The sequence below is a fragment of the Cydia pomonella genome, chromosome 2 (assembly GCF_033807575.1).
Source record: "Cydia pomonella isolate Wapato2018A chromosome 2, ilCydPomo1, whole genome shotgun sequence".
Taxonomy (NCBI): domain Eukaryota; kingdom Metazoa; phylum Arthropoda; class Insecta; order Lepidoptera; family Tortricidae; genus Cydia; species Cydia pomonella.
The window spans coordinates 28,630,282-28,654,814 of record NC_084704.1 but is presented as its reverse complement, the minus strand read 5'-3'; the positions used below and the strand labels follow the sequence as shown (position 1 = coordinate 28,654,814).

General features: G+C 36.8%; 2 protein-coding genes across 2 annotated transcripts in view; one reads left to right on the top strand and one right to left on the bottom strand.

Moving 5' to 3' along the window:
* Positions 1-578: 578 nt before the first annotated feature.
* LOC133534854 (acyl-CoA Delta(11) desaturase) lies at positions 579-18,544 on the bottom strand. The gene is made up of 6 exons (XM_061874150.1): positions 18,065-18,544; positions 10,140-10,512; positions 9,568-9,698; positions 6,506-6,711; positions 4,192-4,377; positions 579-3,075 (listed from the first exon to the last, which is right to left on the bottom strand). The coding sequence occupies exons 2-6, from the start codon at positions 10,501-10,503 to the stop codon at positions 2,844-2,846; spliced, it is 1,119 nt and encodes a 372-aa protein (XP_061730134.1). The 5' UTR covers positions 10,504-10,512; positions 18,065-18,544; the 3' UTR covers positions 579-2,843.
* LOC133534851 (uncharacterized) overlaps positions 14,902-24,533 on the top strand; it is a 34,751-nt gene continuing 25,119 nt past the window's right edge. Inside the window, exons 1-2 of the mRNA XM_061874146.1 lie at positions 14,902-16,042; positions 21,970-22,139. Coding sequence (XP_061730130.1) covers positions 15,880-16,042; positions 21,970-22,139 — 333 coding nt within the window. The 5' untranslated portion in view covers positions 14,902-15,879. The remainder of the gene's footprint in view (positions 16,043-21,969; positions 22,140-24,533) is intronic.

Here is a 24,533-nt window from a genome sequence, read left to right as displayed (position 1 = left end):
GGCCAGTGTAGACGTGCCTAGGCCGAGGCGGCGCGGCGCGCTCGTTTTATTAAAAAAAGATGAAGAATAATAGAAAGTAAAAACTTATGGTCATTTAAGTTACACAAAAGGGCGCAACAGGAACATAACGCGACTACTGATTAGACGATTCATTGGTACCAGATCGATATTGATTGCCCTAAGGCGATTTAATAATCACACTTGACATAGGTAAGTAAGTAGGGTCTAAGGGTCAATAGAAGCAACCATTATTATTTATTTGAAGTTGCTCGGAACCATGATAGCTTGAAATTGTATATTCATTGTACGAGTCTTAGTACAATCAGCATCAATAGTAGCGGATGAAACAACGCGCCAAAAGTATTTGATATTCCGGATAACTTTTCCAAATATAGGTAAACCTCTAAAATTCACTTTCAAAAGTTTTATTTTAGTCTTAATTGTTCTTTATATAGAACCATCAATTTTTGTGTAGCAGTTACAGAATGGTATATACTTTTGACGCGTTAACTGTACATTCGTAGGGTCACACAGGATTTTGGTTTTGAATTCACTACAAAGAAAGTAAAGAAACGAAGGAATCTTGAACATTAATAGGTATATTTATAAAAAAAATAACTAAAATTAAAGTAGAAATACTTAAAAATGAAGTTGCGTATTCATATCGCTTGAACAACTTCCATGCCAACCCCGAAGGGGCTACCGCCCGGTGCTATTTTAATCAAGCTATTTAAAAATATAGCATAACCTATATACTATATTTTTACTTATACTTTTTGCAATATCAAGGTTTCGTAAAACAAAGCAGAATATTGCTTTTTCTTTATTACTAATATCACTTTTTAAATTCCAACTTTAGATATTGTGTAGTAGGTACATTAAATAATACATTTAAATGTATAATTGTATAAGTAGGTACATCACATTTTTATTCAATCGCGGTAAGTATTGTTTTGATAAAAATATGTGCAGCCAATATAATTTGTGAAGAAATGTATTAGATTGGCAATAATTATCAAATTGTAAAGCGGTTTTCACTTCACATGTTGCGAATTCTTACGTCCCTCCAGTGTGCGAGCGGGACATCGCTAAATACGTGCATAGCGCTGTCACGCTCGATACTATACCTACGAGTTTAGTGGTAGGCCTCGTTTACTGTAGATAAAGAACTCAACAGGAATAAAGGATTAATTCAGGTGCACATACGAAAATACACGAAAAAAAGCAAGGTGAAACGTGTTTTTGCATTAAATGAAATGGATCACAGTACTTATTGTGATTGTGACATAACAAAATAGATGTGTATTGCAATACCTACAAGCAATGTGCTATACTTAGGTACCTACTTATTCAATAAGCTATTTTACTAAGAAGTCAAATTAGCTATTTACTTACCTATTCTAGAACGTCATAAAAAATGATTGACGTTTTTCGTGTATTTTCGTTCAACCAATTTCATTACTGGTTTTAAACAATATTTCAATCATAAACTAGTCTATATATAATGTTAATAAAAATTGGGGATTCATTTAAGGTTCGAATATTTGGTATCGTGTTTTCTGATTAAGAAAAAAGTAGAAGAAAAAATTTTTGGACTCGATAAAACTTTTTTTTTTATTCTACTGGTTGTTCAAAGTTGGCCGAACCCTCCATTCTAAATCCAAAAAAATTTCGCGTAAACATTTTTTTTCTTCTACTTTTCCTAATTAGAACACGATACCGAATAGTTTTGTTACACCTTGTATCGTAAATGCTTAAAAGTTTGAACGCACACGTTAGTGCTGTCCGATGCTGCAGGTGCACGTGATGTTACCTCCCTGTAGCGGCGGTATTAACAATTGTTAGATTCCGGGCGGTAGGTAATAGGTACCTACACCTTTGTGCGCATTTGTCCTTTGCGCTAAGTTAACAATAAATCTGCACGGGTTGTTACGACGGAGCCCCCTTCAAACACCGATGCTGTGGGCGACTATCCTGATCGCTCGTCCTAAGTAAGACCGCCGCCCCAGCATACAGAATTTTATGATATGTACCTTAAGACAAAAGTGGACGACAGCGCGTAACCGCTTTTCCATACAAACGTAGTCCCTATTTTACTCTCCTTTGTTTTTCGCTCCTAATTTTATAATAATCAAAAATCGAAAAAAGTCAGACGAAAGGGCATAGCTATGTGAGACTACTCTTTCGATATAAATAAATAATTAATCACTATACATTAACACAAATTTTATTTTTATTGACGTTACAAGAATGTATAACATATGTAAATTTTTTGACAAAGAAACTAAAGAAATGGGACTTAATCGCTTATTAAGTTCCAAATTTACTTCCGACGTTTCGAGGACGGCGTTGTCCCCGTGGTCTCGGAGAAGACTGGCTAAAGTTGACATCAACATCGTGTGGTGGGGGGACAACGCCATCCTCGAAACGTCGGAGGTAAATTTCAAATTCAATACGCGATTAAGTCCCGTTTCTATGAGTTAATACCTAATTTGTAAAACTCGTGAAGGTTTAATCAGTGAAACCAAAGAAAACATAAAGTTAGCTTAAGCTCTGGTTTCCTAGGATAGCGGTGCCGTAACATAGCGGCCGTCTCCATAGAACATACTACTCCATCCATATTTAGTCGTATTATTTTGTATGGAGGTGGCCGCTATATGATGGCATCGCTTTCCTAGGAAACCAGAGCTTAAGCGGGCGGGGTTCGCAGGCGGTTGAGTAAGCCAACCAAGGAGGATGATTAATAATAATACATTAAATTGTGATAACATATTTCCATGGTCCGGAGAGGAAAATGGGGACTACATTTGTATGGAGAAGCGGTCGTCCACTATCTTCTTAGGTTAGTGTTTGTGTTTTCTTTCGACCACCGCCTTTATAAGCTGTGGTGAGGCTTGTTTGAGGTTGTGCGCCCATCCGATCTTCGCGAAGCCGTCCAGCAGCAGCGTGGTGAGGTTCAGGGTGTAGGCAAGCTCGGCGGCTTTGTAGTCCCACGGGAACGTGTGGTGGTAGTTGTGCCAGCCCTCGCCCAGCGCGACGGCAGATACGCCCCAGTTTTCAACAGGCGTGATGTTCCTGGAGATTTATTTTTGAATTTAAATAAAGTTAAATCTAAAACACCCAAAAAATTCTGAGGTACAACCGTGCGACTACCATTCCCGGTCTCCTCTAACATTTTATAAAATTATGCTTGTAAAATGCAAGGATATTACGGTTTACCTTTTAAGTAGTTCCAGAGAAAGTCCAGTTTTTTTCCCATACGATCCGTACATATTATTCGAAAAAAAATTTAAAACAAATTATTTTTTCGATCAAATTCACTTTTGGGATATAATTACAGCTAAATAACTCTTTAAATAAAAAAAAACGAACACTAAACATTTTGTTTGTTGTTTCCTATTGAAAGTCGATTTTCAGCCTGAGAAGGTGAGAGGGCTGAGGGTAGAGAGGTGTCACGAAACTTTTAAGTGTAACATATAGCATAGATAAAGAAAAAGTGACCGAGTTGTCTGGTGGCCGAAGCCGGAATCGAACCGGCATCTCCAGCTTACGTGGCCAACTTATTCTTGACCACTAAGCCACCAGGGGTCAAGGGTTCGATTCCGGCCTCGGCCTCCGGAGGGCTTATTCACTTTTTAAGTAGGTAATACCTATATGACCTCTATTTCAGTTTATAATTTATATACCTATACCTAGAAGTGTGACTTAAGCCACAAAGAAAATAAAAAAAAACTGGCCGAAAGTAAGTCGGAATCGCGCACGAAGGGTTCCGTACCATTATCTATAAAAACGACAAAAATCACGTTTGTTGTATGGGAGCCTTATTAAATATTTATTTTATTCCTTTTTTTAGTATTTTTAGTTATAGCGGTAAAAAAAATACATCATATATGAAAATTTTAAATGTCTAACTATCACGGTTTATGTGATACAGCCTGGTGACAGACGGACAGACGGACGGACAGCGGAGTCTTAGTAATAGGGTCCTGTTTTATCATTTGGCTTCGGAACCCTAAAAAGAGAGAGAGGGACGGGAACTTTAATCATGTTTAAAAATAGCCAAAGTAGTGAGTTTAAGCTTCCTTGTGCTCAATTGGCTAGGAAAAATATGCAAAAAGGGTCATCAAAGTTATGTTGTTTTTAACCTACATTACGTAATAAAGGGTTACCAGTTACTAGGCATATACTCACGGGTCGTAAGGCTTATTGCCCCACAGATGCGCGAAGCTATTAACCGCCCACGTGAAGTTCAGGCTCATCAGGTAACGCAGGAACACTTGAGAGAGTATCGCGTACTCCCAGCTCTCGGCCCAGCCCCACACGGGCACCAGCGTCGGCAGTACGAAGCAGAACGCAGTCTTAAACAGTTTGAAGTGTCTGGAACAAAGAGATTTGTCACAAGTTTGCGGACTCAAAGTTTTTGGTCGGTAAAATGTAGGCAATTAAAACCCTTTAACGGACATAAGGATGGGATCTCAGAATTTATTCAGAATGAATCCTGTCTGTCACTTTGTTAAAAACGTTCAAATCATGGTGGGAATTTTAATTATTTCCTCTGCCTTAAAAAGATTTAATGTACACCGCACACTGAAAGGCTGGGGGCCATTTGTCTCATCCCCGGGATGTTCAGGACATACTGGCGTCATACCAAGGAAATGGTAGAGGATAAGCTCTAAGTTCCTAATAATAATAAAAAAATGGCCAAGTGCGTGTCGGACTCGCCGATGAAGGGTTCCGTACCATTTATGACGTATTAAAAAAAAACTACTTACTAGATCTCGTTCCAACCAATTTTCGGTGGAAGTTTGCATGGTAATGTACATCATATATTTATTTTAGCTTACTTATCCATAAATACCCCGGACGAATGGATTTGATGAAAAAAATTAAGTTTCAGTTCTAAGTATGGGGAACCCCCAAAATGTATTGTTTTTTTTTCTATTTTTGTGTGAAAATCTTAATGCGGTTCACAGAATACATCTACTTACCAAGTTTCAACAGTATAGTTCTTAAAGATTCGGAAAAAGGTGGCTGTGACACGGACGAACAGAGTGCCAACGTGCAAATCGCTTACGCTCCGTAGCGATCGAAACGCAACTGTCACTGTCGCACTAATATGGAAGACGGATAGAGAGACACAAAGCGATTCGTTGTCGAAGCGATAGCGATTGTCACCTTGGCTAGGCCGGCAGTCTATTAAGCTATCGAAATTGCTGCCAAATTAGCTTGGTCTATCTCTAATACATACTAACTATGTTATACGCATCGACATATCTTAAGCTAAGCAAAGCTTGTAGAGATAATATGTGTATGAAATAAATATGTCTTTCTACACTTCTCTTTAAATATGTATAAGTAGTTAAGTACATAGGTACTATATTTTTTTGCTTGTACTATGTATTTTTAAGTTTAACTACCTAACTGTAACCTAGATCTGTACCCCTAGTGTTAATTTATTCGAGAGCGTGACGTGACGTACGCGTTTGCGATAAGTCTCAGTATGTATGGGATTTTGAGTTTTCAAAATTTCCCGCTTGGCGCGCTGTTTCTAAATCCTATACAAAATGAGACTTAGCGGAAACGCGTACGTTACGTCACGCTATCGAATAAATTTACACTAATAGGGGTTCTGATGGCATCCGACAGAATTTCAGTACTTTGCTCGAAATAGCGAAGCGCATAGCATGAGTCGGAACCATTTTGTCTTTGCTGAAACGCACACAACAAATTGTACTGCAAACTGCAACTAAATAATTTTTTTGTGTTTTTTATTTGTAAATATTGTTGTTCCTTTTTTCTTGTTTAGTAATTTATTTGTAAATTGTAAGTATTTACAGCAACCGAATAAACATCTTATATATTTATCTAAATACAATACGACATAATTCCTATCTTAATGGAATGGATTATGGACGTATTAAGAATAAATTAAAACATCTCATTACGATTTATCCATTCCAAGCAAAGTTCGGTCGTGAAAAGTGCAAAAAATGAGGAATTACCTGGTGACTATATTCGTTAAGTCATTTTATTTCTTTTTTGTGTCTGATCCCTTTTTCAATGAACTTTGTTTGGGTGGGTAACAATTCAAGAGTGTCGTGTCGTCTCTGATAATCATTTCTGAAGTTGAAAAACCTTCATTCATCAGTCTGTCTTCATTCATCATTATAAGTACCTAAGCCGACGTGAGCAACAAAAAGTAAAGGGACGTTTGTAGGAGCATTCCATGAAGTTGTCTACAGTTGTCTCGTACAAACGCGAATTTTCTGAAGATTTGCATATATATATATATATATATGTAGTGGTTTCTTTTTTCCTTATTCCCTTACACAATTATTGTCAGGGGATGAGAATTTATTATGTGAATAAAATTCAATGATTTCTCCACAAATAATTATTTTCGCTAAACACCTATATGTCAAATCGATATCTCTTAAGGTCCATTATTCGGCTTCATTAGATCCGTACAAAACGCGACATCTTGTATAAGAACCAACGGACTTACTTCGTATGAAACTGCACAAGTGGGTCTTGGGTGACGTCACTCATGTCGATCTTGCGGCCCTCGCGGACGACGTCCGGGTGCTTTCTCATCATGAGCCAGCCGACGTGCGCGAAGAAGAAACCGCGCCGCGCGTCGTGCGGGTCCGCCGACGTCTCCGAGAACTTGTGGTGTACGCGGTGGTCGCGCACCCAGTCGGGGATGGGGTTCTGCCGACATCACAATATAAATGTTAAATGGGTTTAGAGGGTTAGAGCCAAGGCAGTGTTCATGCCTCTTTGATGCTGGAAAAAACATGCAAAAAGTGGCGCCCATACATGAAATGTACGCAATTATAGTTTGGTACCTAAGTATACGAAATCATAATTCAACCATTACAGTCGACGAGTAGAAAAACATATTATAAGGCATTGTAAAACACATTGTAGTATGGCAATTCCCATTCGTGTTGTTCTAAACACTATTTAAGTGGAAAAACTCAACAGGTGGCCGATTCTGGTTTAACATTTTATTACAGGCTTGATATTTTGATACGACCTTGAAGATCGCTCGTGCTTATTGGTACAGGCAAAATAAAAGTCGTGCATAAGATATGCCGCAACCACCAAGCTCTCAAGACGATCGGAATCAGATAAATTAGAATTGGCCTACAGGGCGTACAGGGCTGTGGTCGGCTAAATCTAATAATCCCTAGTTGGGTATCCCTATCTATTACCTACTAACAATGTATCCTAATTTAACGGAGCTCGCTAAGCACTGAGCGGACGGCCTTGCGTGCCCGGGATTGCGGATATAATTGTTTTTGAATTGTCAATTTAGTTTTGACAAAAGAAGTAATCGATTTGTTCTATCAAAACAGCATACCTACCTAACGTATGTTTAGAAGGAATTTTCATGTGTTTTTCTGTAAATATAGTTACAAATATTTCATGGTTTGTATGTTCGTAATTTATTTCTATTGAGTGAAACTTGTTCAGGTTTCGAATCAATTGAGTCACTAAAGAAATGCCTCAAGATTTTTTTTCATATTTTTTGGTAACCGTATTATGGTTTAAAATTGCGCTAGGATTTTGCAAATTTTTATTTCAGTAATTTAATTTATTTATTATGTAAAATAATAACAAGTTAAGTCTCTTTGTATTTAACCCCAATGGATCCTAGTTGTCTGAATAAAGAAATTTATTATTATTACGAGTATGACTAAAACAATTTCAATTGAGGCTACCCTTGTTAAATCTCGTGACTTTGGTATCGGCTGTTTTACAAAGTTTTGGGTATGGGGTACGGCAGCTGTAAATGTAAACGAGCTATGTTGATCCTAGCTGCTATATATAATTCGTTATCAGCTTCAATCCGTCTAAGACTAAGTTCTGAACTCGACGCCTTTTCTTTATCTTTTGTCCATGTAAATATTTTCAAAACTTCTCATGGGAAATCATGTTAAAATTTCCCAACTATTGGTACTCTAACTGATAACTTATGCCGATCGTAAAGTTCCTGTGTAATGTTTCAACAGTCGCAGTCGTCACATTAAACCAATAGATAGGTAGGATAGGTTCGTTAGGTTGCTTTAGGATGCCCGAAGGGCAAACTGTCCAGAAATAGAGGCCCGCGTGCAGGGCTACTATGTTAATTAAAGAGGGACGGGTAGTCTATCTCGCCGCGAGATACTGTCGCGCCAATCATGTGCTAGCCCGGCTGAGAAAAAGACAATGTTTTTCACGTTTCACGATATGCTTGGGAGTTTCATGATCTGGTGGATATGATGATCGGCCGCCGAATATATTATGTATACAATTATTAGGTCCCAATCGATTCGTCTTTATGGTGCGCGTGAGATATGCTACATAATTAATGATATTAACCGTCTTGTATGAAGGTGGAAAATACGAAAAAATATGTAGAATCTTCTCTCGTTTACTTAATATCTTATTGATGTGTTTAGCCTGCTGCTATTACCTATAAGCTAAGACGACCGATCTGATCTAGTGGGTAGTGACTCTGCCTATGAAGCCGATGGTCCTGAACCCAGATATTTGTTCTTGAGTCATGGATGTTTTCTATGTATTTAAGTATTTGTATATTAAGTATGTCGTTGTCTGAGTACCCACAAAACAAGCCTTCTGGAGCTTACCGTGGGTCAATTTGTGTTAGAATGTCCCTATAATATTTATTTATTTATTTATAAGTATATGTCGGTGAGAGATATAATGTCTATCAGTAGCTACCTACTGTCAATACCAAATCAAAATGAAACATTAAAGTTTAATTAAACCTTGTGTAGCTACTCCGAAGTGGAAATAATGTACCTTTTTAGGGTTCGGTACTACTAGGAACCCTTATAGTTTCGCCCTATCCGTCTGTCTATCCATACGCGGCTCTAACACTAATCTAGCACTAAAGTTGCTCTGTGAATGTTAGTGCTAGAAAGCTGCAATTTGGCATGGATACATAAATCATGCATGGCAACAAAACGGTTAAATAAAAAATACAAATATTTTTACAAGTAAAAATACAAGTATGGGATATCGTTGGATAAGTCTTTCAAAATAAATAAGGGTCTCCTCTCCAACTAACATTTTTGATAAAGTGAATATTTTCAGAAATAATCGCTCCGTAAGAAAATATATGTCCTCCCCCTTCTAACTTGTGAACCACAGGTTATGAAAAAAATCGGAAAGTAAAAGCTTAGTAAATACTTTCAATGAAAACTATAGCGAACACGGTCGGTTCAGCCATTTTTGACATATTGCAAAAAGTCTTCTCTTCTTAGTAAAAGACGCAGCTACAAAGCGCTGCGAAGGTAGTCTCTTATGCTTGTGTATGATACTACTAATAGCCCCCATACTCGAAATGTACAGAAAATTGACAGTGGTAAGCGTCAGCTGTCAGCCTAGTGAAATAAGTGCCTGACCCCTGTTTCACCACGCGACATTGACAATTCATCGTACATTGCTGGAACATTGACGTTATGTACCGTTAGGTACTTACCAACCCAGACCTGTATAGGAAGTTGTCAGTGTCAGATGTCAATTGTCAAGTTAGTGAAATAGGCGCGTGTTTACCTGTCCGGCCACAGAGTAACATATGATCAGAATCCACTGCAGGGGCAACGTGGCTTTGTAGGAGCGATGACACCAATACCGGTGCACGCCGGCCGTAACGCCAAACCCGGCCACGTTGCCTACGAAGTAACCTGAAATTGACACAAATTATGTGTAAATTAGTTTCCACTTTGATCAACAAAACCATTCAAGTCAACTTAGAAACTCCTTTATTTAAAAGTCAACTGAACTGACAACCACCTTTATTCGGAATATAATTGATCTTATAAACGATGTTTATCCAATGACTGACAATCCCATTCAGAACCTAAAATAGCAACAGTTTAACACAATACGGCTTCAGAGAAATTCGCTTCAATTTATATACGAACTCTAATCGATTTTCTCCTAAATTCCGTATTCAGTGGTGTTTTCGAGGGAGGTAATGAATGATGGCTTTATATTGCAGTGTTCAATACTGCGGCACAACTTGACACGTGTCGCGATCGCATTTTACGACATAGGTGAATAAAACAGGGTAGTACTTTACTTTTATGGCACTTTAAAAAATAAAGTTAAATCTTCTAACTCACCATAGACTGCACTTTGCCACTTCGGGAAGTGACCGGTCATTAAATTGTAAGCGAACCATACAACTGCGATGATATGTAACACGGATATGGATATAATGTTCAACCAGATAAGTTCCGTTTCGAAACCCATCCGTTGCTCCCATCGTCGAAGCCAGGAGAGTTCCGGTATCCTTATTAAAGGTTTGTCGGAATGGTAGTGCTCATTTATTTGTGTATCTGTGATTTCTATATTATTATTGTTATTGTCGCACTCAATCCCTTCAATAGGCTTATGTGTGACATGGCAAACTCTGCATTGTGTAAGATTTTTCACGAATTCGGGTTTTTCTAAATGAGTTGTTTTTGTTTTCGTCGCTGGAGACATTATGTGGATCTGTAAATAGAAAAAATAATATTAACTCAATAGATATGTGTATTAACATTAGGCAATGTTTGTGTGTTTATTTGAATGTACCAATAGTTGTCTTTTACTTCACTAGTAATCTATATATATATAAAAAAAAAACATATTTATGTCTATATTATAGTGGGTCAAATTGTGCACTTTGTCTCTTTAACTAAACTATGATAATCAAGCTCCCTACCTAGCTACGCGATCTGCTTCTGGCTACCCGCCAAAAATGGAAAGGTTATTAATGACAGCTCTATTTCCATCTACCTGTAGCTAGTCAGTTTTATATCATTTTCGCGAATATCATGGTCGAGTAATCATTTTAGGGATATTTTTAATACGTTTCATACAAAAAAAAAAAATTCTTTGGGAAGGGAAGTATTTACGTATCTATGCCAAATTGTAGCTTTCTAGCACTAACGGTTACGTAGCAAAGCCGCGGACGAACAGACAGATGGACATGGCGAAACTATAAGGGTTCCTACTCGTAGTTGATTACGGAACCCTAATAACGAAGGTTAAATACGCACGTGTCGCACATGTATTTGCACGTGTGTGACATGCAATTCAAATATTCGACCTTTAAAACTTCATATTTATTATTAATATTTTTTAATATCAGAGTCGACAAGCAATGGAAGTCTTAAAGGAAAAATATTCAAATAACGTTACACACACTTTTTTACAATATTTTATTTAAGTGCCCTGTTAGTATGTTTGGGACAAATCTTGCAAGTTAAATTTGACCCACTTCCCGGTTTCTGTTGAAGCTGAAAATTTGCATACATATGTAAGTCGGGTGACAATGCAATATTATAGTACTATCAAGCTCTGATCTGATGATGGAGACAGGAGGTAGCCATAGGAACTCTGTGATAAAACAACGCAACCTAATTGTGTTTGGGGTTTTTAGAATTGTCTCGATGAGAAATTAGTTGCATGTGGAAAAAAAGTACAGTCAGCGATAAAAGCTTGTACCAAAAATGAAAATTTTGCCAAAAACTTATCTTGTTTTTGGTCACTTGTTTTTATATAGAGAAATATTCTACCTACTCGTAGGTCACAGTGACAATAGTATAAGGTCCCTAGCGACTTTCGTGTTGTTTGTCATTGCGACATGGTACGAAATGGGTCACAAATCAAATCTTTTGACTGTACATGCAAAGGATCACGTTGCTTAGGTTAGGTACCTATGTATTTAACAAAAAAAAAATCCGAATTTAGTTTGCAATTTAACTTTGTGTGTTTACTACATTTGAAATTCCTATGAGATTACATTAAAGACACCTTTTTTCAAATCGGAGAATAATTTTTGAAATCGGTTCACATGATAGAGAATTATCCTCGAAAAAAACATACGTGCATTATATCGCGCAAATTAGTTAAACAATTTGCCGATAGATGGCGCTGTACATAAATATTATAAGTATACATAGGTACTTCTGATCAAAAGTCTTTCGCTGTTGCCTGTTATAGTTACACGAGATAATTCAAAGTTTGTACGGAACCCTCGGTGCGCGAATAAAACGAACTCGCACTTGATCAGTTTTTTCTAGATTAGTTTTCAGTTTTCACCTAGGCACTTTGTGCTAACTAATAAAACTAGTTTCAACTTCATCTTTTTATATATTTTTCTTTGTGTATTGTACTCTGATTGTACTATACATATACAAGGTGACTGCGCATAATATATGTATTCCCATGTTACTCTGTCATACCTTTTGTAAGCGACCTCACGCGACCTTTATTTATTCATAGTTTCACGTAATAAATGGAGCGTCTGAACCTGAAATATCATTATATTAATGCCATGAACATAATTATAATTAATTGTAAACCAATGAATCGAAGTAGCTAGATTGATGAAAATTATGAGGAATAGAATATCTGTCATAGCCACCCACCTCGACCCACCTCGACTCGACACTCACCTCGACCATAGTACAAAGAGCGGGGAAGTAGGTTATCTAACGCACCGCGCGCATTATATGAAGATAACCTACTCTCGACCCATCTCGACCCTCCTCTTGACGCCGATTTTAAATATTGGCGTTTCAAATTAAATAGGAATTTATTACTTGTCAACTTTACGATCCGGCAGCTCGTGATATCGCCGATAAGTACATCGCCTTTAGTATTTATCTATTTTTCAAACAGCTTGGGTATTGGACAGATGTCATCTCAATACAATTTTGCGAGATTTTTCGTTTTATGATTATAAATTCCATGGAGATGACGTGTGTCACCGTACCCAAGCTGTTTAAAAAATACTATAATGAGAAATACACAGTGATTTTGTTATGTCTGACCATAAGTACTTTGAGGGGTCAATATGTGGGTCAGATTGTGCATCATATGTCAGTGTGTTCTATGAAATACTAGATTTTTTGGGATTTTGGGATTCGCTCCTTAGTAAAAGATGTTCAGAACAAGAGACCTGTATATTCAACTCTCAGAGTATGGTCAGACATACTCGTGACAAATTCATTCTGTATATTGGTGAGAGTCAGAATGGCGGGTGTACCTAAATAAAATTAAATGAAAACCATACCATATTTTTGTACCTAATTTGTACTCTTTAGTACCTCCTTTAAAAAAAATTGTACCTCACGGTACTTAAAGTTATCACCAAAAAACAGGTCGCCCGCCATCCTGACAGTCAGAATGGCGGGTGTACTTTATTACGCTATGTTCCCGTGGTTATTGATAAATTCTATAAAAGCCAAATTTTTGTACCTTCATATTCAATTATAATACGAGTCATTTTATTTTTGGTTTCCAAGTTTTACTCATTTTATATTTTGCTTGCTATTACAGTTTTGCAGGCGTTATAATTTTTCAAATTCTCGATTTTGTTTTTAAGAAAAAACGCTAAGGTACAATTATTTTTATTACGCCAGGATTTAGTACCTTTAATGTTTAATCTGTTAAGTTCAAATAACTCAGTAAATCATGTCTTAAAAAAGGCTAGGCGCCAATTCAAAGAAATCTTCCTAAGAAAAATCATTTTTAAGACATGATTTTCTGAGCTATTAGAACTTAACAGATTAAACATTAAAGGTACTAAATCCTGGCGTAATAAAAATAATTGTACCTTAGCGTTAAAAAAGGCTAGGCGCTAATTCAAAGAAATCTTCCTAAGAAAAATCATTTTTAAGACATGATTTTCTGAGTTATTTGAACTTAACAGATTAAACATTACAAAAAAGGTACAAAAATTTGGCTTTTATAGAATTTATCAATAACCACGGGAACACAGCGTAATAAAGTACACCCGCCATTCTGACTGTCAGGATGGCGGGTGACCTGTTTTTTGATGATAACTTTACGTACCGTGAGGTACAATTTTTTTTAAACGAAGTACTAAATAGTACAAATTAGGTACAAAAATATGGTATGCTTTTCATTTGATTTTATTTAGGTACACCCGCCATTCTGACTCTCACGTATATTGTACATGGTAAAAAACGTTACTAAAGCCCCATTGCTTGTGTGCGTAGACGTTCCATATTTGAAATGTGTATTATGACGCAACTGTAAGTATGTAGATTCATTATTTACTTAGATAAGAAGTTTTTTTGAACAAACCTCGTTATTAATGTTGCAATTAATTGAAAATAAGGGTTGGTTGATGTTGTCGGGGATCTAGGGTAAAATATTTACCCCAAGTTTGCCTTTAGTAGATAACTTTGCCTTAACTAACAATAAATCATAATTTCAGTATATATTGGCCGTTTAGTACTTAATTCAACATTTAGGATTTGTAAAGAGACAACAATAGTAGATAGTTAACTAATGAAAAAAAAAAGAAAGAAATAAAAGGCACTCATTTCAGTCGAGCCTAGAGGTACTCATTAGTCCGTGGCTAAAATACTTTCGAATACAGTTCAAAGAACAACAATGACCCACTTTCAGAGCACGAGGAATGAAAACTATAAATTAATTATCAATTTTCAACAGTAAATCACTCGGGGCTATTCAGGAATTCGGCCAGCGCCGAAGCACCCTTTGTTCAATTAGAAGTAAACTGGAGCCTGAAGCTTTAGCAGGTTTGATTTAATTACTCTATGTACTGCCGGCTTAGAGGTAAGTTGTTCATAATATTTTTATTAAGACGAAAAGACATGAAGTCACATGACCGCTTCTTCATAGAATAATAATCCCATTTTCCTCACATCATTTTTAACATTATAGAAAATATTTTTACGCAATTTGATGTATACTTTTATATTAACCACAGCTATGCCCCTTCGTTTGTTTTTTTAGTTTTTTTTGTAAATAAGGTAAGTACTCTTATTAACGAGCTTCTGTATGAACCAAGACATATTTTTAAATTATAATTTGTTTGTTCAAGTGTACATTATATTAATTTAAATTGTATTTTTTATTTAATGCATGTTAGTTATAAGTTGTAATGTTTTGAAAAGATGTGTCCCGACGAGTTTCTTGCCGGTCCCATATTGGGATACCCTCCCACAATTTAGGAGTGATTAAATCTTCTCGGGTCTGAGGTGTAGGGTTAGAGCCGGTGTAGCTTTATTTTATGTTCTTAAGCGTGTAATACGCCTACTTGGAAAGTAAACTATCTTTATCTTTATTAGTTTTTAGCCTTGTTTTGGACAATAACAAAGGAAAAATAATTATTGAAACCAAAATTTCGAAATCGCCAATTACCATGGTAATTAACCAGTGTTACCCAAATACCGCGGATGGCGGTTCCTATTTAAGAGGGTGGATAACCTATCGCATTATTAGTTCCGTAATTATGATATTTATTATTTATCTGACAATAATCGATAAAAAATAGTAGGTATTTATATTCAATCTGCCTTATATGACTTCATTAATGAATTTAAAATAAAAATAGTAGGTTCCATTAACGCTAAACTAAACATCGTGGGTTACCCTTTACGAGCAAGTGTGATGCTGATGAAATTCGTGTTTAATTTATTACAGTAGATAGGCAAGTAAATACTTAATTATTTGATTCGGACGTGGAGGGCAAGTTGCGCCTAAAAGTTAAAGCTATTGCAATTATATATTCTACATAATATATGATACAAGATCTGTGTAAGTCAATGTTAACGTTGTATGTTTGTGTAAGTATCTATGTTGTTATTAAAATAAGACAAAATATATTTTATTTAAAGACTTTTAAATTTAATTTAATTTAAAGGTCCCTTTCGTCATAGCAAAAAATGTTCTTAAACGCAAATGGTCGCGATGGTCACGAGTTCGAATCCCAGTAATATATTTTTCTATATACGTATGTATATCGTCGCCTAGTACCCATAGTACAAGATTGATCTGTGTAAGATTACCCCCAAATATGTATTTATTGATTTATAGATGTGGTGGGTTATAATAGGCATCGTGTTATGCACGCTCGGGCGCATGGGAGTCCAGGCGCGTTGCCCCGCGTCTGCACTCGCGTCCTTTCCCCTCGTGTTGGAGTACGCGGTGTGGAGGGGCTGGCATCAGGCCATCATCTACACGCCAGACCTAGAGCACGGTGAGTTCACTTCATATTTATTGTGCTGTGGTATGCAGTGAGAATTATTATTTAGGCTTAGAGCAAGGCGAGATTAGTATCGTCTTCCGTCTGATGTTACAAATCGGACAGGCTATGAATGCGTTTACCTTAAGCCAGAAAATTAGAAAGGGACAAAAGCTCAGGCGCGGCGCGCGAAACTTGCTACGGAAGATTTCCCGATCGCGCGGGTTTTGACGTTTTTCGTCAATATCTCTATAAGTATAGTGAAATTGTCAAATCTGTACTAGTCAAATCCCTCCGCTATATCATTAGCTATTTTATGCTAAAATTATACTGCTGAAGTTCATAGATGCGGGGTAAAGAAATACAATTTACTATATGTGATTTTTTTCTTATTTGCTTAGAGTCTGCCCTCGCAATAGCCTGCGTGAAATTTTTCATGGCATCCGCCCTTGATAAAAGGTGTAAGAATTCAATATAAAATTGCAAATTTTCGTCAGCCACCTCTTAATCTTAATATAAACTTTAAAATATGCTGATAAATCAGCACTCAAATACATATAATAAACTTTACTTTATGTTGTTTTCTTCTTTTGAACTCCGAGACTTGAGTTATTCAGGGCGTTAATGAACTAAGTTGTTCGGAACTCAGGATCTATTTGTAAAGCTTCTATTTTCATTTTCAATTGTATTTTTATTTTTTTCTCTTTGCACGCATATGTGTATGCGTAAGTGCTAGCATTACTTTTTAAGGTTCCGTAGTCAACTAGGAACCCTTATAATTTCGCCATGACCGTCTGTCTCTCTGTCCGAGGCTTTGCTCCATGGTCGTTAGTGCTAGAAATATAAAAATCAATAAAGCCAACAAGTCGTACAGTAAAATGTCAATATTTAATTTTTTTTAGATTAACCTCACCTACATGTAAAGTGGGGGTGAAGTTTTTTTTTTTTCAACCCTACAGTGTGGGGTATTGTTGGAAAGGTCTTTCAAAACTTATTGGGTAATCATCAAACATTTTTTGATAAAGTGAATATTTCGGAGATAATCTCTCCGAAAAAAAAATGTGACCCCTCTCTAACTTTTGAACCATTGGTCCAAAAAATATGCCATTAAATTAAGAAAGGAATTAAATGAAAATTATAGCGGAAATGATTAGTGTAGCTATTTTTGAGTTATCGCAAAAAGTTTCCCCTTCATAATAAAAAGACGTACATCCACAGTTAAAAATTATTACGACATGAAATGGGTTGTTACTGTTATTTGGCATTATATTTGAAAATGAGCAATCTAAATGTTTTTCTCTATGTGATATTTATCTTTAGTCATGCAAAGTCTTCGATTGCAAGTAAGTTCTAAGGAAAAAATCATGGCTATACGTTAAAGTAAGCACTTTAATTAGATACTGATTATGAAAATTTCCCTATTTGTTTAACTCGGGTGAAAGGTACCATTTCATCCCTGGGAATATAACAATCTACTATAATAATAGCTCCAGTCTAGCCTATTATAACGGAAGGGTAACTACGAAAAGGATAAAAAAAAAAGTTTAAGGATTAGGAAGGGTTTAGGGTTTCGTGTATGATGAGGGAGTGTAGGGACACTGAGCATGGCCCGACATGTTCTTGGCCGTTTTTTTTAATACATCTGTATTATTTTCCTAAACGGCATGCTAACAACTCTGACTACCCATGAAACCGCCAATTAAACAAAAACATTTCTAAATTAAATAATTGCTTCCGTTTCTAGGAGGTACATACATATATACAGAAAGTTCTGACCTAAGATATGTACAGAGACACTATGTAACTTTATCTATTCCGTAATAACTGAGTTACGATAGAAAAAAATCACATAGTAATTTACTTTCCCACTTAGACACCGGTGAAGTACTTAGAACGGGAAACAAACTCGATTGTCATCTACCCGCAGAAATGTTAAACAACTTCGTATTAATGAATAAACGAAAGTGAAACCCCTACAACCAATCAATAAACTGTGTCTGAAATCCAGGTTGAAATATTATAACTTCACTTTCTTACCTGTTTTAATAATTAAAACAATCACTTGCACATTTTTGTCCATTCGCACTTCACATGTATTCGGCAGCCGGACGCGAACTGATCTGACTGAAGATCTGCAACTTTGCACTTCGGAGCACGTTTGTTTATGATACACGAGCCACGACGTGTCTCCGCCACTGCATCAGCACGTTCGACCATGCCTCATTCATGAGGAATTAACTTATTTCGAAAATTCCGATAACAATAACCGATTGTGCAACAGAAGATATGCGTCTGCCAAAACTGCAAATGTTTTAATCGACACAAAACGAGGGGTATTTATTATAATAGGTAAATTTGACAATTGGCTGTGGCATTCATCATAGCATTGCTCCCAAACGAATAAAATGATTATGGTTTACGAACGATAACGTAATTTATCGATGATGATAATTAACTTTGTGTTATTGTCTTAGCTATTAATCCGTTTAGTCGTTAGAAAATTACCAGTTTTTTGCCAGGGTAATTTAATATTTACTACTGTTTTGTGTTATTGGCGAGAGGTCGCACAGGACCGAGAAAAGTGGCGCTGTCTTGTGTCGGAGGCCAAGTCTCATTTTGGGTCGTTGAGCCAACGGAGTAAGTAAGTAGTAATGTTAAAATACTAGAACTGAATTGTTCGCAATATAGTGTAGGGTTATACTTAGCAAGTTATAGTGGAGTACCCAAAGTTTAGGTCGAAGAACATAGGTAGGTATATATTTAAACAGAGTGTTTTTATTTATGTTAATGGCCCCAATCATGGGTCATTTAAGAGAAAATTTGGAGTATTTTTGATATTTCACCAACACCTGTAAAACAGTTGAATGTCTAATTCGTTCTTTATATTTTCTATGTATTTAATGAAAGCTAATGCAATTAGTTTAAATATTATTAACCAATTAAAACTGTGGTTTATTGCTCCAGTCATATGATGTATGGCGCCATTCATTTTCAAACTAACAAATTTAAATAAAAAATGAAACTAAGGCAACTCTTTGGCTCTGTATGTGGTAAAATGTTGCCAGCGATTAAAAACTGATGGTACATACTTGTTTTACAGCATTTGTCTATACCATCCCATTACTGGCGCCTGTTCCATTATATGGGTGTGTATTATATGTCTAACTTATAACTATGATAGGTGAATGTGTAATAAGGATATTTCCTGTATTCAAAACAAATTATTTCACACCATGCACGAAATAAAGTACCACAAAAAACTCTAGACCGCAGTTATTTTCTGACACAATTTCTATTTAATAAATCTGAAAGAACTATAAAGAGTAAGGTACGAGTAAGTTAATTGGGACGTCATTGTTCTGATTTGTTTTGGGTTCCATAATGGCTAATCTTTTTGACAGTTTGAAAAAAAAAATTGATTTGACTAACCAGTAACTATATACCTACCCTATTATGTAGGGCGTATTTGAACAACTATTACTACGGGGCGGGGCCAACTCCCTAATTGCAGAAAACAACAACTGTTTTTTTTCACTAGGAGGCCAAGCCTAGTAAAAAACTCCATTCGAAACTTAAATAATATGTATAAAATACCCATGTGACTTTTGGTAGCATCTGTCATACTCATATTTTTTTCGATTCTCGATTGTCGATGTACGATTGTCATCTTGGCTAGGCCCCCGTTTATTCGGTCGAAACCAAAATTTAGCGCAACCTCCTTGTCTATGAAGCTGGAGGTACAGTCAGCATAAAAAACAACGGATCAGACTACAATACAATACAATACAAATCCTCTTTATTGCACAACCTCTGAAAAAATGTACATGGAAACACATATTATACATGAAGATAGAGGTAAAAAAACAGGCGGCCTTACGGCAGACTACTAAGAGTTTAAATAAATATAAATCCCTGTATTAGTGACAAATAGGTACTTTAGAACGCGAACTGTACAAAAATATCTCTACTGCCCGCGTAGCCAACGTGCCTATCGTTCACGTTCCGTGTCGCACTAATATGGAAGAGTGATATAGAGAGATGTCTACGCTTGGCTACGCGGCCTGATATGGAATAGAATTCCAGGGTGGCAGACACTTTTGGAGCATTGTTTCATCCGCTGCTATTGATGCTGGCTCATCCACCTACTGCATACAGTTCAATGCACTTCAGGACACTTTTTGGCCAATCACAATCTTGCAGTTGGCGGTTGATTTTGCTATCGGTACAAAATAACGCTAATTTCCAAAATTCCGTATTTATTAAACACAAAATTCTTATACTATAATATTGCATACTATTATTGTAAGGAAACACATTTTTACATGAATTGTACTTATATCAATAAATAATAATAAAAATATACCCATAGCAATACTGTTCGTTAAATTGGCTTGGAATAAAATTCCTTGGGACAGCAAAACATACTTATTTGAAAATTTACCCCAAAACATAGTATCTACTTACCCCATAATGAGACGTTGAGACGCCACCCCATCTGCAAGCTGCGGTTAGCAAACGCCTAAGGTTTTATAAGGTGACATTAGTGGGATTGGTATTCGCACACCAATCTAGACATGCGGCAGCCTGCCAAGCTAAGTTCAAAAGAAGAGAATCATTTGGAGACACTTTTTTTCCGTTACGTAACTCAACTCTATTAAACATAAACATAATGAAATTTGGTTCATCTATTAATACCCTTAAGGCTAACTAGAACCCCAAATTTAATGAATAGGTATAGCTCAACCGATTATTAAGACACAAACATCTAAAAATCCGGATTGTTATCACTAACTGACTGACTGTTCTAAGGTAAACCATTCCCATTTCCAGATGACCTAGCAAGTACAAATTTGGCATCCAATTGTGTGGTTACGAACCTAAGACAGTTATATTTTTATTGATGTAATATTTTCCAAAATACTGTTATTATTTACACACAAACCCCATCCATCATACCAATACGTCGGAAAGGGACAAACGATGATCAGCGGCATCGTAACTTTAGTACACGTTTATGAATAAGGGGGTAGCACCTATCGAATTTGTAATAGCAAAAATAAATCGATGCAATTGGGCGCGATACAAACACTATATGCCCGATGCGTTGCTCTGCGGTATGCCCGAGCAGTTTTGTCTGTACAGTTTAACTGCACAGGTAAAGAGTAAAGACCGGCTGGATCGAGTACACACAGACGACATCGGTAATCCTGTACAAACTCTCAGTTGTTTAACCAATTAACCATGGCACGGTCGTCGGCTGTGCTTGATGTTGACATTGTTGACGCAGCACTGTTGGGTTTGGGTAGCGTCATTGTTTCTGTATCTAATATTTTGAACCAACTTTAAAAAAGGAGGAGGTTATCAATTGGACCGGTTTTTGCCGCACTTCAAGATTTCAAAAATCTCAATTCGGTTATATGTTTTTTTAAATGTTTGTTACCCCGTAACTCGGTCTTATGTCTACAGATATTAAAATTCTTTTTTTGATTGAAAGTATGTATCTACATACAGATTGGTCCTATTTTATCAAGCCGAGTTCTGATGACGGAATAGTCCATCCATCCGAAGACCAAGACAAATCTACAACGGTTTTCATAACACATGCAGTGCAAGTGTGATTTTAAACGTCAAACTTCTATGAAAGAATGACGTATAGGGAGCGTGCATTAACTATAGGAGGCAGCACAGGAGCCGTCAGATTTTTGGCGCGAGACGTAAATGTGATGTTTTTTGTTCCGATGTAGCCCACAAGATGGCAGAACCTACAATGCACAAGAAAACACTTGACGTGTAAATGTGCCTGTTTATGGTTCCGATTCAGACCACAAGATGGCAGACCCTCCAACGCGCACGGTCCCTATAAATAACACTTGCACTGCGTTTGCTATCAAAATCGTTATAAACTTGTTTTGGTCTAACTCTACGTCTTTGTGATTATGCAGATTGCCAGTGGGCTACAGTGCGTCTAATGAAATGTTTGAGCGTGAACGGAATCGCAGCGGCGGCCGATGTGATCGACCGCGTTCACGTACAAATCGGTGTCGGGATTGTCATCCTGGCACCGCGGTTGCAGCGAAATGCCAGCGTGGCACTGGCTAAACTTATTACACAGGTATGACCAGTCTCCTTGCAAACGTATTGTTTTACCTCCCTTGCAGTCGTGCTATGACTTCAATAAATCATCTCTTTGGACCCTTAAGGGCCCTCCACACTCGTGCGCGAATCGAGGCGTGAAGCCGCGAACGCGAGTGTGGTGGGCCCTCGCGTCGATTTCGCAGATTGTTCACGCCTTCGTGCCTTATTCCCCGTTTTTTGTCGGTATTTGGCCCGCGTCAAAGGAGACGCGAAGCGCGAACTTGCAAGACTCCACACTTGCAATCGCTTGGCGCCGCGATTCGTTCACGAGTCTGTTAATCTGTTAAACTGTCATAACCTTCTATGGCGGCTACTTGGTTATATTGGGTGCGAACTTGATCAACCAAAAATCAATTTGACAGTTCCCAGTTTGAATCAGTGCCTTGCCGCAAACTAAATCCGATCAGCTGACGCTTCGGCGCCATCTTGCCGCGAACCCAACCAAACGCGAAATCGCCGTGAAGTTGTGCGAGTGTGGAGTCTACGTCAACGTCGCGGTATGTTCGCTCCGCGAAGTCGCGCCGCGATTCACGCCAATCACGCCCATAGTCTGGAGGGGGCTTTATACCACGGACTCTTTAAATTCAATTCATTTTGTCTCAAAAGCATTGAAATAATACCCCAGGAAATTCCTTCTAGCTAAGCACAGTATTTATAAAAAATACATTACTTTGCCATAACAAGCATATGACGGTCAACATTCGTCTAATAAGATAATATTTTTACAGTACATATGGTGCTACTTTACCGCACTAGTGCGAAAATTAGCATATTACGTTACTGTGTCGAACATTGAAAGGGCCATATGTACTGTAAAACGTTGTACGATACATGTGCGAATAGGGAATTCGCAACTCGTGTCGATTTAAAACACTCCCTTCGGTCGTGTTTTAATTTATCGCCACTCGTTTCCAATTTCCTATTTTTCGCACTTGTATCGTAATGTACTATTTTCTTCGACTTGAATTAAAAAATGTTTCGGATATAAATTGGATCTTTGAATCTGGAATCTCAAATAAAATGTTTATCCATACATATATAATACACTTTACATATGCCATATACTTATGTGATATAATTATGTACCTATAGTTTCTATTTTCCTCCGTGAGCTTCTACGGATTATCGTCTTATCTATTGTTTAAAAACCGCAAAGGCGCGTGCCACTATGAAAAAATGGTCGGGCCGCATAGGTAGCGTTTATTGAATTACTACTCTATTGAGCACGGAATAAGATTCATTATGAACTAATACATAATTATATCACATAAGTATATGGCATATGTAAAGTGTATTATATATGTAAAATCTCAACCTCATCTCACATTGAAATCTCACATTGAAAAATTAAACAAAAGAATTTCCAGCGAGTGTTATGCTCTTTCCGTTTTATCTAGTACTTGCTCAGAAGACATAGTAAAGAAAGCCTACTATGGAAATGTTTACCCTCTCTTAAATTATGGTGTTATTTACTGGGGTAATTCTGTCAATGTTAAAACAACATTCAAGCTACAAAAGAAGTGCATACGCGTTATATACCGCCTCTACAACAAAAAATCCATCAGATATATTTTTAAAGATAACAAATTCCTTACCTTAACTGGTCTTTACATCCTTGAACTGTGTTCGTTTGTCTCGTCCAATAAACATTACTTCAACTTCTGGTCAGCACGGCGTGATAATTTACGGCCTCAATATCAGTACAATATATTGCTCCCGAGGGTTAATAACGCAACTTATTGCAAGAGTACATTTATCTCGGCCATCAAAGTTTATAACCATTTACCCAATAGTCTTAAGGTGTTAAGCGGACAATCATTTAAACGACAGCTAAAGCAGTGGCTAATAGATCAAGTTTTTTACGATTTAAAGGAGTATTTTTTATTTAAGTCCGTGTAATTTTAGATGTACTTAATATAAATTTAAGGGACCTGTATATATATAATTGTGTAATATTGTATACCCGAAAAGGGTAGCCGTTGTGACTCTGTATCATTTTAACATCTTGTTTGACACGGTAAACAATAAACGAATTCTTCTTCTTCTTCTTCTTCTTCTTCTGTATGGATAAACATTTTATTTGAGATTCCAGATTCAAAGATCCAATTTATATCCGAAACATTTTTTAATTCAAGTCGAAGAAAATAGTACATTACGATACAAGTGCGAAAAATAGGAAATTCGAAACGAGTGGCGATAAATTAAAACACGACCGAAGGGAGTGTTTTAAATCGACACGAGTTGCGAATTACCTATTCGCACATGTATCGTACAACGTTTTACAGTACATATGGCCCTTTAAATGTTCGACACAGTAACATAATATGCTACTTCTCGCACTAGTGCTATAAAGTAGCCCCATATGTACTGT